The sequence below is a fragment of the Triplophysa dalaica genome, chromosome 12 (genome assembly GCF_015846415.1).
Source record: "Triplophysa dalaica isolate WHDGS20190420 chromosome 12, ASM1584641v1, whole genome shotgun sequence".
In the NCBI taxonomy this organism is placed as follows: Eukaryota; Metazoa; Chordata; class Actinopteri; order Cypriniformes; family Nemacheilidae; genus Triplophysa; species Triplophysa dalaica.
Genome location: NC_079553.1, coordinates 10,975,003 through 10,988,943, shown reverse-complemented (window position 1 = coordinate 10,988,943; position 13,941 = coordinate 10,975,003). Strand labels below are relative to the sequence as shown.

General features: G+C 37.4%; 1 protein-coding gene across 1 annotated transcript; it reads left to right on the top strand.

The window, feature by feature from the left end:
* The first annotated feature begins 894 nt into the window (after positions 1 to 894).
* ahr1a (aryl hydrocarbon receptor 1a) lies at positions 895 to 13,100 on the top strand. The gene is made up of 10 exons (XM_056762269.1): positions 895 to 1,311; positions 1,943 to 2,130; positions 5,781 to 5,863; positions 6,055 to 6,144; positions 6,779 to 6,902; positions 7,340 to 7,470; positions 8,797 to 8,999; positions 9,305 to 9,414; positions 10,026 to 10,167; positions 10,731 to 13,100. The coding sequence occupies exons 1-10, from the start codon at positions 1,256 to 1,258 to the stop codon at positions 12,019 to 12,021; spliced, it is 2,418 nt and encodes an 805-aa protein (XP_056618247.1). The 5' UTR covers positions 895 to 1,255; the 3' UTR covers positions 12,022 to 13,100.
* The last annotated feature ends 841 nt before the right edge of the window (positions 13,101 to 13,941 follow it).

Sequence of the window (13,941 nt, the reverse complement as noted above, 5' to 3'; positions counted from 1 at the left end):
ATGTACAGTTGCTGTCCAAGTTCATCTACAGTATAGAAATTATAGGAAAAGACAAACATGCTTAAGAAAAGAAAGACAGGATCTTGCCACATCAATTACAGTTGGTTTAAATATCTGTCTTTGAGTTTATAACTTATAGAAAGTTTATAGAAAAATAAGGGTTTTAAATCCACATTAATATAAATAATGTACAATGTCCGAATAAAAAAGCTTTTTGGTTTTAAGGCGATTACTGTGATAAGCTTTTCCAAACAACCGTCTTTAACTAGTCATTTGTGTTGTTAAAGGGGTTATGTCTGGCACCGTCAATTATGAAAAAATGCACATTTAGAAGAGAGGTTTTTTAAAGAGGAGACAAACAAAACTATACATGCACGTCCATTTTGCCAAAATTATGAAATAAATAGCAATAAATAGATAAAAGCTATATGAAATATTAAATGTGCAATTTGTCAACATTGGTTAAATATAAATGACTACAAACTGTTCTGCATTTATCATGTACCAGATATAAAAGACACAAAGGCCTACAGTAGCCTAGCTCCCTAACAAATATGTTTTCTTTCTTGTAATAAAACTGCTATCTTGGTATTTTATTGTACTGTTATATAAGCCATCATCAATCAAACAAACACACTAAATTCTGAAAGTTTCTCACATTGTATAATGAAGATCTCATTTCGATTTATTATGGTTTCACTCTATAGCAACTGTAACTTTTGTAATTATGTTATTTTGGTGGTTACCATGATGTGGTTAGTAAGGTTTATGCTACAAAATCCACACTGAGACGAAACCACAGTCTACATGTAGTTCTTTAATTCTAGGGGGTGTTTAGTTTAGCAGGTGGTAAGAGTGCGAGGGAGGGGCTCCGAGTCTGACCCAGACTGTCACTGTGGTGCGCTTTCAAACTTACAGCAGTTAACCAGGACTATCTGTTAGTATCAGCATGTGACAGCTGAGTATAAAACTGGAGAATGAGTGCTAGTAGAGTTTTAGAAAGTTAGATGCGACGCTGATAGCTTGTCATTGTAGCCTAGCCATGACAGACAGAGATTAAAGACAGAGATGTTTTAATTCTCTGTCTCATGTCAACCGCTGTGCTTTAACTGTCTCAGTAAATGTGGAGTGTTCCGATTTAAAGAGCGCTGTCGGATAGTTGTTTATTTACTTGAGTATAAAGCTAATCTCTAACCCATTGAGGTTAGCCTGCTAGCAAAACTACTGTAACCACCAGTCTGACTCTGTGGGAATTATGAGCTCCACTAATGTTTATGCAAGTCGCAAACGGAGGAAACCTGTGCCAAAAAGGTAATGAAACATAATTTTAATAAAGTCATAAATTGCTTTTTTAACTTTTTAAGCATTAAGATGTTAGCGCTTTAATTGTTTGCTATATGCGCAGCTAACGTTAGATGATCAGGCTGTTTCAAACTGCCTACACTATTTTTGAGTTATAGCCTAAGTTACTGAGTTCAGCACGTATTGTTTACATAAACTCTTTTGTTTATATGAATTGTATGAACAAGCTGTAGACCTCAGATTGTTTGCACTGATGTCCCTTACGAAAACGAACCATGATTTAACCCCAACCATAGTTGTAGTAAAACCATATTAACCACAAAATGAGACTTCCCACACTAGTAACCATGGTTTTATCATGTTATTTGTAGTGAGATTGTGGTGATACAAATGCTAATCAATCTGCCAAAAAACATGGTTACTACACTTTTACTATAATAAAACCATGGTTGATTTTCTTAAGGGCTGTGTCATATCTTTGCACGACATTAATACTACATAAATATTTTCTATGTATGATCTTTTAGTAAAGAATACAAATATGAAACTCAATACTCATCACAAATAGATTCATCAACTAATGTGGCTGTCCTATTATACTCTAATCTAACATTTACAGTAAAGCCAGTGTCTTTTTTAGTGTGCAGCAGGCTCCCTCTAAAAGTGTCAAAACGAATCCTTCCAAACGCCATCGGGACCGCTTGAATGGAGAGTTGGACAGGTTGGCCAGCGAGCTTCCCTTCCCGCAAGAGGTCATATCCAAGTTGGACAAACTCACTGTTCTGAGGCTAAGTGTGAGCTATCTGCGGGCCAAAAGTCACTTTAATGGTAATACATGATACAGTATATCCCCTCAAAGATACATGGTCACACACTGAAACGGCTGAACACCTTTTGTGTTTATTCCACTGAGTGGATGCCCAAATCAATCAAATCTAAGAGATTAAAGTGCATTATATCATTATATTGTCTTCTGTGAACTTATCTTCAAGAACACTTTAAAAGCCACCTCCTCTCCAGGAGCAAGACTTTTCCTCCATTGTGAATGAACAAAGTGAATGGATAATAGATCATTTTTAAGTGGTTAAAAACAAAACTAGGCTAAAACCTTAAACAACCTCAATATTTACACGCTGGTTTCCTCTTACGAGGGCCAGACACGTCTCAGAGCTCTTTACAGTGTGATAGACCCAATGAGACAGAGGAGAGTGGGCATTTGAAAAAAAAAAACAGGATGTCACTTGGGTGTGGGAGATCCTGCGGAAAGTAAAATAAAAAATTGTAATCATATGCTTTCCCTTTCAAAGGAAACCCAAGCAATACAGCAACAATAGCACTTTTATTTCAAATGTCAGAGGTTTTAGTTTGATTGGATAAATGCTAATTTTGTCAACTTTAAGACAGGTTGCTTAAATATTAGTAGAATGTTGTATAGGATATTAACATGTTGCGCATAATATAAAAAATAAAAATCTGTCGTAAGGCAACAGTTTTGTCTTCAGCATGCAGAGGTTGATGTGACGTTCCTTTTGTTTGCTGGCTGTGCTCAATAGATTAAACGCTTATCACAGGGCATCCCAGTTGCTCTGCAGTTTTCGCTCGGAATGAACAATAGGAACATGTTTTTGACTGATGAAAATATTAGCTTATCTTTTATTTAGGGCTTGGATAATTTTTCTTGCACCCGTCCAAATGTTTCGGTTTAGCTGTTTTATGCATGAATCACTAAACTGAAGACATTGATTGGGATCAACTTGATGTGTGATAAGTACCAAACCAGGAGTGCATTGCAAGTTTGTTGACACTGTAACAGTGATCCTTGCTCATGTAATTCGATGTATGATAGGAATTAAAGGAGCTTTATCGAATTTCTCCGGCACTTGGTTCTGTTCAGAGGTGTTAATCCTTTCACAGGTTCAAGAACAAATATGATGCATGCTGCAATGTTCGAGATTATAAATTATATTTAAAGTTACCGATACTAAATTTCTACACCGATACCGATAGCTGAATATTCAGAGTGATATCTGCCTATACCCATTCAAAATTGGATTCATATTTCATAATCTGCTGAATGTTATTTATTCATATAATGACTATTTATATTTAACATTAAACTTGTGATGTTTCTTAACATTTTCTATATACAGAGCACATAATCATTGAATATTTCAGTCGATAGCCAATTGTGTGTAAAATTGCTTTTATTGACCGATACCTTTTATTGGCCAATATATCTGTTAATCTCTATTAAGGCTTCAGACCCACTGAGGCACGTTTGCAACCGGGCGCTGGCTGAAAACGGCGGTTGCGAATGCTTAAACTGCGTTTTTTTTTTCAAGCGGAGTCTCGTTGGTTACTATGATGCTTTATGCTAGCAGAAGCGCCTTGGTGGACACAGCCCCAAAAGGTGTATTCAGTATGTTTATTACTCAAAAGTACGATATAGTGTAGACCTGACAGCAATGAACTGAAGGCTTAGTCCTTTTAGGCTGTAAATTGCATGTCGTAAAGGGATACTTCACCCCAAAATGAAAATTCTGTCATCATTTACTCATCCTTCCAAATCTGTATAAGTTTCTTTGTTTTGCTAAACACACAGGAAGAAATTTGGAAAAATGTCAGATCTCACACACCATTTACTGCCATAGTAGGAAAAATAAATACTTTGGGAATCAATTTTGACAATCTTCCAGATATCTTCATGTGTGTTCAGCAGTACAAATAAATGTATGCAGGTTTGAAACTATCTGACGTTGTAAAAAGGATGACACAATTTTCATTTTTGGGTGAAGTATCACTTTAAGAACTAGCTTTCTTTTTTTAAAATTTGATCTTTCAAACGATTAATCGCATACCAGAATCAAAGTTTGTGTCTACACAATACATGTGTAAAGATATTTGTTTACTGTGCGTATTAATTTAGTATTTATAAAAACATACAGATGCATGCATATATTTAAGAATAAATATATACAAATTAATAAATGTTTATATATAATTCCACTTAATGGTAAATATAAATAACTAGATCTAAAAATATTAACATGTACATGTATGTTTTTGGGTTTATAAATACAAAATTAATCTGCACAGTACACAGACATTTATAATCTAAACACAAACTTTTATTCTTGATGCAATAACTCGCGATTAATCGTTTAACAGCCTTCGGAACAATATTTTGGTATGAATAACACATTTCCTTTGTAACATCAGTTATAGAATAGACTGCTGTGGCTTTGCTAGCAGTGAATGCAGGTGCTCTTTACCATTATGCTCTGTTAAGGGTGCAGTTGCGCGCCCGAATTGAAAGGTATAAAGGCATCAATTCAACTTTTTTAAGGAAGAGACTTAACAAAAAGAGCCAGGGAAGGTACTCGATCAATATTCAGGAAATTGTGCAACCTTTGTTTTATTTATGTGAAAAGGCAGGAATAGTGGCTGGAACAGTGTGGCAATGAACTGGCATTTTGCAGAATCGGTGTGCTGTGTTGGGGTGTGTCAGGGGGTCAACATTGAAGGGATCTTAAAGCCATAATGGATTTCATGAGAAACAGGCTAAGCAGGAGTGGTATGTACTGCTGTGGTTTCCTCCCAAGGCAGTATGGAGACCTGCTGATTGTTTGGTTCGCAATTACCCAGAGTCTCTGGAGGCCGGTTCTGGGGGAAGAGGTCTGGGTTTGCGTGAGTAATCGAAACAGACTCATTGACCTCTTGACTTCTTTAAAAAGAGTTACGAAACTTGTTTGATAGTCACTAGCTCCAGGAGCAAGTTTTGACCCGAGTCACCCTATAATGTCAAGCTTTGATGTGAACCATTGCGAACAAGGGGGAAGATGTTGCATAAGAAAAGCACTAATAAACAGATGCAAATATGATCTCAATGTTAGACTGGCACACAGTTTTATACCAGAAGGGGTTTGTTGACACAAAGGCAAGAAATCGCCTTTTCATTCAGTAATGGCATCTAATAAGTGCAAACCATTGTTCTCAATAGAAACAAGGTTGCTTGGCAGAGTGGAGCATGTTTGTATCTTTGTGTGTTTTAGCAATGTTTCAATTTGTGAAGTGCTGTACAGTTTGTAACTTCCCAACTGTGCGGTTAACATCTGATACACTTCAAAATGAGTTAGTTACATAATTTATGTCAGACTGATGTGTGTTCTGACCTCTCATTGCCCTTGTACTGTATGTTGTAACCACTCCATGAGCAAACATTTCATCCGAGTTGTTCCAAGCACAAGTGGTTTTCCATTGTTATACAACAAGGCATTAAAAATTTCTTTCAGTTTTGGACATGTCTGATGCCAAAATCCATGTTCATTAGGTTACGAATGTTAGAAACATTGTGTCTGATCAACAGCTCAAAGACATTAGGTATAATGGTTCTTGGTTCCTTGGATCATCGTCTGTTAAAGAATAGCCATTAACTGTTGTGCAGAGACAGTTGCTTTAATGCATGTTTGCTGTTACAGTGACCCTGAACTCAAAGAACTCCAGCCACCCAGCAAACAAGATCAAAGTTCAGGAGCTGCCGGAAGGAGAGCTCTTGCTACAGGTGAGCTTCTCATACACGTCCTGTAAAACATTAACATCTCTATTAAACAAAATAGATCAACAAATTCACAAATAAAGATCCACACATTTACAGAACTGATTAGCAAATCTAAAAACAAAGATCAGGTACAAACTTTAAATGTTTGATCCAAAAAAGGCTAAAGACTATAACTGCTACTTCTCCTTTCATAGGTTATAAATGGGTTTGTCTTGGTGGTCACCTCAAATGGCACAATCTTCTACACTTCCTCCACCGTTGCGGACTACTTGGGGTTCCAACAGGTCTGGCTTGCTTTGTGCACATAGTAAATATTACAGGGTTAGGAAGGAATTGCAGGGCCAAGGGTTTGTACAATTCCATGCAAATGTTAAGGTTAAAATGAAAAAAAAAAATCAAATTTTAGAATACTGATAGGTCAGGTTACAATATTTGGTGTTTTAAATACCCATGTGAATTCGCTCTTAAAGCTTTTAAAGCATTTTTGTCCAGGTAAGCAAATAGTCACATTCATAACCGTCCATATTCCTCATAAATGGGCACATGAAAATTAATAAAAGCATAGCAACTATTTTATGTTTTATGGGTAACGTACATTTTTCTGATGTCTGGTCTGTATCAATAGGTGCTCAGTAAAATAAACTGAAAATGTAAAATATTGGTAATAAATGTATCCTTTGAGAATTAATATTTCAAGTTTTGACCGAAGCAGTCACATCCATAACATTGGAATTGCCAAATTGCGGCATTACTAATATTAACTAATATTATATTTAGTGTTAAAACAGAATCTAAACAGATTTGAATGAAAACACATCATTATGTGTGCTTATGCTTTAGAATTATGAGGATGTATCATTTAGTTTAATTATCTGTTGAAGTACAGAATAAGATCTCTTGAATGTGTTTGGCTTGCAGTCGGATCTTATCCATCAGAGTGTTTATGAGCTTGTTCACACTGATGACCGGGCTGAGTTTCAGAAACAGCTCCACTTGGCGCACAACCCCAGCTCCACCCCAGACACTGGACAGCTAGTACAAGGTAAACAACACATGTACATCTCTCAAGACCGATCAGTACAGATTTGGCCACAGAAAATTGACAATAGAAGCGATTTACAGTTGTATCATAGAGGTACTGCCCATTTTTATTAAGTTTGATTCCTTTCTACTCTACCAAATACACTTGCTACACCCAACTCCAGTCTGACAGTTGGCGTTTAAGAGCTGTCCCAGTTTCTTCTGCTTTTAGAATGGGTTATTTTTTTTTCCAATCCATGAGTTTTCATAAGAGATCTAACGCTTGGCAGTTTTAAAGAACACTCAATGTCAGAACTTTACACGACAGTTGTGACAGACAGTTTACTCGTATTATTCGATGTTTACCATTACATAATCTTATACAAATTTGTATTGAATTAATAGGCCAAGGCTTATTCCATATACAAGCTAAAATGTACTTTGCTTTGTTTTGCCAAGCTTCCCATGATGCACCACTGCCTCAGATGTACAACAGTTCAGAGCAGTTACGACCAGAGAACTCCACATTCCTTGAGCAAAATTTTGTTTGCAGGCTAAGATGTCTGTTGGATAGCTCTTCTGGGTTTCTTGTGAGTTGAGAAACAATGTGAAATGCACATTTTACTTATACATTCCTGATACATTCTGCAAAGCTTATTTTGTAGGTTTACCGTGATATGATATGAGATGCTAAAAATTTGTAGACTTTAAATTGAAATGGCGAGAAATTAAGACCTCAATTGTAACCCAAGCTTACTTTACATAACAGGAAATCGTGTTCAAGCGAACGTCTTGTAAGTGTAAATCTTAAAGGCCCAAAGTATAATTTTTCGAAGGATCTACTGACTGAAATGCAACCTAATATACATAACTATGTCTTCAGAGGAATATAAAGAGCTTACATAATGAAACATTATGTTTTTATTATCTTCGAATAAGCTAATTCTATCTACAGACACCAGGAGTCCCCTTACACGGAAACCCTCATGTTGTTTCTACAGTAGCCCTAAACAGACAAACTACTCTACAGAGCGCGTTCCGTAAATACGTTATGACGAGATGAGATGTTTGTCCTGTGTCAGCCACCTTAGTGCTACGAAAGCGAGGGGTGGAGTGAGCCGTTGGTAACAATTTGCAACCTCAACGCTACATGCCACTAAATTTCATACACTGGACCTTTAAATGTACTCGAAATGAAATGATCTCCAAAGTTTAAATGGGGCCAGTACATTGAAGCCGTATTAATTCTTGAAATTTCGGAGAGCAGCACAAAGGGCTTTCAAAATGTTTCTTGCCTTGCAAACCCTGTAATTAAAAGTATTTTGGTTGTAAATACCCTGTAATGTACGCTGGTCTTTTGAGGAAAGCAAATGATAATGCAATAATCCTGAAAATACAGAACATTCATCACATAACAAAAGACACTTTTGTTAGCGTTTTTTGGATTAATATTAAGTCTGCGGCTGTACAATTTTAAGGACACGTCTGTTATAATGTTGAGATCATTCCTGAGTCGGTCCCTGTTTGCTTGAGTTCATCTGTGGTTCAGGACATCCACACAGCTTGGTGCAATGACTCAGTCAATGAACCCATTCAGATGTTCCTTGGTTAAATGTCTCTGCTAAATACATTCTGTACCCAAAGCTTTTTCAAATAGGATTAAGCATTATGACATTACCCTAGTGTTGAGATTACCAATTAGGATTTAAATGTAGTATGAAATCACCTTTAAAAGTATATAATTGCACTCTTTTGTATATCACACATCAATACTTGCAAGGGTAGATAAAGTGCACTCTTTTGGTTCAGTGATAGATCATTGTCTTAATAGGAAATGCTTTATAATCTTCTGCTTGGGGTGAGGTGTTGATCATGTGATCGTCATGTTGTCTTCCTCATGCCTTATTTCTACACAGGCCGTGAATTTTCAGGGGCGGCTGAAGTTCCTGTATGGACAGAGTGAGAAGACAGCTGATGGAAAACCCATCCCTTCTCAGCTGGCCCTGTTTGCTCTGGTCTGCCCTGTTCAGGTGCCTTCCATACTGGAGATCGGCACCAAGAGCTTCATGTTCAGAACCAAACACAAGCTCGATTTCACTCCCACTGCATGTGATGCAAAGTAAGCCACATAAACAGAGCTACAATCACAAGTCTTGAATTCGATTTGAATGCTGGTTTTACTTCTTCTCTGTGCTACCTTTTCGGGCCTTATTGGCAAATACATTTTTTGGTAAAGGAATTATTTAGTAATATGAGAGAACGCTATTGTAATCAGAACCATAACTAGTTCACCACATATTAAAGCGCATACAAATTTGTCTGGGAAATAGGAAATTGGTTTGTTCTTTTGTAAATAGTAACTGTTTGAATGCTTCAGCATCTCGTTTCACTTTCAAAGCTGTGTGTTCTTTGGCTTCTTTACAGAGGGAAGATTGTTCTGGGATACACAGAGGCAGAGCTGTGTTACCGTGGCTCAGGTTATCAGTTCATTCATGCGGCTGACATGCTGTATTGCGCCGAGAACCACATACGCAGTAAGACTTTTTTATTGTTTATGGATAAAGACACTATACCACAACACACAGCTTGCTTTGAAACACTGTGGACTCATTTGTCGTTGGTGGATGGTAATAAAATCATGTTGAGGGACCTGTTCACAGCATAAAAGTTTATCATCATTTCTTAATATTAATTCCCCCAAAATGAATATTTTGTTATCATTTACTCACCCTCTTGTCATTTCAAACCTTGATGACTTTATTTCTTCTGCAGAACATAAAAGACATTTAAAAAAATGTTGGTAACCGAACAACGGTGGTACCTATTCACTTTTATGGACACAGTCGATGGCAACACCCGTTGTTTGGTTCAACATTCTTCAAAATATCTTCTTCTGTGTTCTGCAGAAGAAACAAAGTCATACAGGTTTAAAATGACAAACTTTAAGTTATTAGTTAAGATTTAATCTCATAAAATGTATTTAATTTAATAAAACTTGTTGTGTCTGGAAAAACAATACATATCAGCCATTGGTTTTAAGCAGCACTTAGTTTATGTAACAGCTGTGAAGATATTAAAGATCATTTAAATGCTAATAGTAGCAACATTAACAACAGAATTGTTGTATCTTGTTTGTTCCCTGCAGTGATTAAGACGGGTGAAAGCGGCTTGACTGTTTTCAGGCTCCTGACTAAATACAATCACTGGGTTTGGGTCCAGGCCAACGCCAGGCTTATCTACAAAAATGGGCAACCAGATTGCATCATCTCCTCTCAGAGAGCGATCACGTACGTCCTTATTCATCTCTGTGAGAAATTTTCTTTCTCTATCCTGACCTAGGACACACGGTATCAGTAAATGGTTTCATAGTCAACTGCATGTGATAAGCTGCTCCTTTGGTGTCATGCTTTGCACTTAAAAAACTTTTGCAGGCCAAAAGCCTGAAGAAAATGACAATACAACCCCCTTATATACAACCCCAAACCCCCCCTCGCCTCGTATGGCTGTCACCTTTTTCACCTCTTCTGAGTTTGCAGGTATGCACTTGCATTGGTTTTGTGTCTACACGATATATACTCAAGTCAATTGTTTCCACTGGTGTTTGGTTACTAACGTCATTAAAATATCTTCTTTTGTGTTCTGCAGAAGAAAGAAAGTCATGCATGTTAAAATGATAGGGTGATTAAATGATAACAGAACTTTTAAAACATTTGCGGATTTAGTAATCTTTTTTTTGTATGTTCTGAACGTGTGTGAACTCACATATTACATCCTAGTGGGAACTTAATCAGATTTGTCTTCTGTGGATGCAAAATCTTTGTCTGACATGGAGTCATTTCATCTTCTGTAGGGACGAGGAGGGTGAGGAGTACCTGAGAAAGCGCACTATGACTCTCCCCTTCAGCTTTACCACAGGTGAGGGTGTTCTTTACGAAACGAACCTGCCCAGATCCCAAAGCAGCAACACACCTTCTGATCTCAGTGCTCCCGGTGACACCGATCGACCCAAAACTTTAGATCCTGACTCCCTGCTGGCCTCCATGCTGAGGCAAGATGAGTCTATATATGTGTGCCCTGCAGGCTCAGATGAAACATTACCCTCCATACACCGCTTAGGGATGAATGATCTGTGTGATATCTCTCCGAGTGTTCTCTCACCGTCTGAGAGCTCTCTATTTGAATGGCAGCCAATCATGAGGTTCGGAGGAGATGACAGCTGTGACATACTGAGCTTCATGGGGAGTTTAGGGATCAGCCCTGATGATCTGACGCTCCTTCAGCAAGATAAACTGTTCCTTAGCATTGACTTTGATGGTGGCAACAACACGGGGGACCTCACAGATGGGGTCTTGTCTTACGTCCAGCACTCTCTCAGGAATACGACCGATCGTACACTGTCCAGTGATGTTCGAGGGAACCTGAACCATACCTTACAGAAGGCACCTCTGTTCTCTTCAGAGGATCAGCGTCTGTATTCCATAAGTGATTCTCACACAATTTCTAAGGAACAAAAGATGTCCTTCATAATGGACACCAAAGGAGAACAGGAACATCAAAATAATCTTTGCACACTGTCTGATCCATATGATGGGACGGAAGTCACACAATGTAAACTTTCACACATAAATGTCCAAAAGCAACAGTTTCGGATCATGAACCAGCAGTGGCACACAGCTCTCATGGACAACCAGCAACTTCCAAACCTTCCACCTCTTCAGGTGCACAATGCTTTCGGAAATGCTCAGGTTTGTAAAAACATCACAAATGTTCCAGCCAGCGACAGCCAGCAGGTTCCTCCTCTCTTCCAGCCAGAGCTTCAGCAGTCAGGGTACTTTTACAAGGAGACGTCTCCTCTGGAATCTGAGAACTCTTACAGAAACCTTCTCAACACTGTATCCATCAGTTGCTCCCAGGAGCTCTCCTCACCTTACATTACTGCAGGTGATGCAGACTTGAGTGCATTTATTGCTCAGGACCTCGAAGAGCTGCTTAGCAGCCTGGACAGAGGAGGTTTGGAGAGGAACGGGCAACTGGGACAGAATGTAGGAATGGGGATCAGAGCAGAATGTGGCACGACACATCTTGCACAGCATCAGAATAACAGGCCTCATCCCAACCTGTCTTTAGGAGGATACTTGTGACTGCTTAGCTCAAGGTCTGAGTGAAACTTCATACCTGGCAGCGGTGCATAGAGTCTGGATGGTAAGTGATCACATCAAGGAAGAACCTTTAGGCAGAATTTGGGAAAAGAAAGGGTGAAAATGGATGAAAAGGCTCCAAAGGTCAGCTGTTGTAAAGATTTAACGGGAGGAGTTGTATGTTGTGGCAGGATATGATGACTTAAATGGTTGAAGAACCCATTTGTTGAGTGGCTTCTCTGACATGTGATTAAATCTTTCACTGTGCTTTGATAAACATTTCTTTAAATGTCTCTCATGACGTGCTTGTCAAAGCAATATTTACTGTACATTAACTGGCATACCAAGGGTATGGCCTTTCAAATAGATGAAATCACTGTTTAACAAACAACAAATATACTCCGTTAGCTCTTAGACTACATGAGGACTTACAGTATGCAGTGACAATCCTTTATCTGCAGAATTTTCAATTTATGCACAAATTGAAGCTGATGATTTGAAAAAAGAATTTACACAATAGTGTTTTATGGTGTTTAGACAGTACTCATGAAGAACCTGTGTACGTCCTTCTGGACTGTCATATGTAAGTTATTGTTTTCTGATCTTTTGTACTTTTAATGAAGCTGTTAAATACAATCAGACATATGTAGCACTTGTACAGATGTCTGTTTATGATTTGATTTAGCGTGGCTTGCAACCAAAGAGAAGATTAAGGTTCAGAGGAAGAATGGACTTTGGCCAACCGCAAATCAAGCTTTGTTTGGTTTTCTGCTAAAATGTTGAAATGTTTAAAAAGCACTGTTGATAAATGAGAAATCCAGATTCTGTGTATTTTGTTCGATGACCAAATTTGGACGATCATATTCCTTACTACTTACATCATTCTTCTTGATCAACCTACTGTTTTTATTTACTGTACAGTAAATACTTGTCTTTATAAATGCATTTATATATGTGTAGATTGAGCTTGTTTTTCTTATTTGTTTGTAGTTTGTGGGCTCTGTAATTTTTTAATTACTGACTGGTTTTCATGTTCAATTTTTTAATGGATATTGATTAAAATATATTTAGAGATTTGTTAATCCATGACAGTTTTGTGAAATATAATGATCTGTATATCCCAGAAACATTTATATCTATAATTCAGAAGTTAATTTACAAAGCTGGATTTAGCTCGAGTTCTTGACCATAAATGTATCTCGGTTTTGAGATATATCAATTATAATTATTTGTACTATTCTAATATATAAATCAAATATTCAAATATTTTTTATCTTGTATAGTGTAATTCCTTTTCTGTAGGTTTCTGCAAACCTTTTATAAACTTTCCCCAAACTGTTAGTCTTGGTACACACGGTCCAGGACAGCCCTCTGTTGGTTAAAGCTGGGATTGGCATCATCTCACAATCAAACCCCTTTCATGTAAATGTTTAGTTGATACATTTTGACTTCATTTATTGGATCAGGTCAATGTAAATTCAATATTATTGGCCCCTAAAATATATAAATAACATGTGTTTCCGAAAATACACCTAGAGCCTAAAACCATGGGATTGTTTTATGGAAAGAGTGTTATTTGTGAACATTTATTTTTAAAGAATGTGATTGCAGAATTATCCAAAGCTCATGAGTTTAATTGTCAGGGAACACTGAAGAAAAATATCTATTCTTGTTCCATTAAGGCACTGTTATAACAGTGTCTGCCACACCCATGAATATACATTTTATAAGTTTATATGGCAAAACTGAACCATATAAGACCTGAAATGCTTAAGTAAATTTGGCAACCATGGTGTTTTCTACATTTTCTACTTTTGTTTACATATTACTTTCATCAAAACCAGCCATAATCAAATAAGCCATATAAAAGTATCTTATGTACTAGCAGATGGCAGGTGGTCTGCAACACTAGTTGATACTTTG

Bases quoted from the DNA above. Each gene is read 5' to 3' on its own strand.
- ahr1a (XM_056762269.1), top strand. From the start codon at position 1,256: ATGAGCTCCACTAATGTTTATGCAAGTCGCAAACGGAGGAAACCTGTG. The intron at 6,903-7,339 runs GTAAACAACACA...TGTTTTGCCAAG, and splicing joins CACTGGACAGCTAGTACAAG to CTTCCCATGATGCACCACTG. The intron at 7,471-8,796 runs GTGAGTTGAGAA...ATTTCTACACAG, and splicing joins ATAGCTCTTCTGGGTTTCTT to GCCGTGAATTTTCAGGGGCG.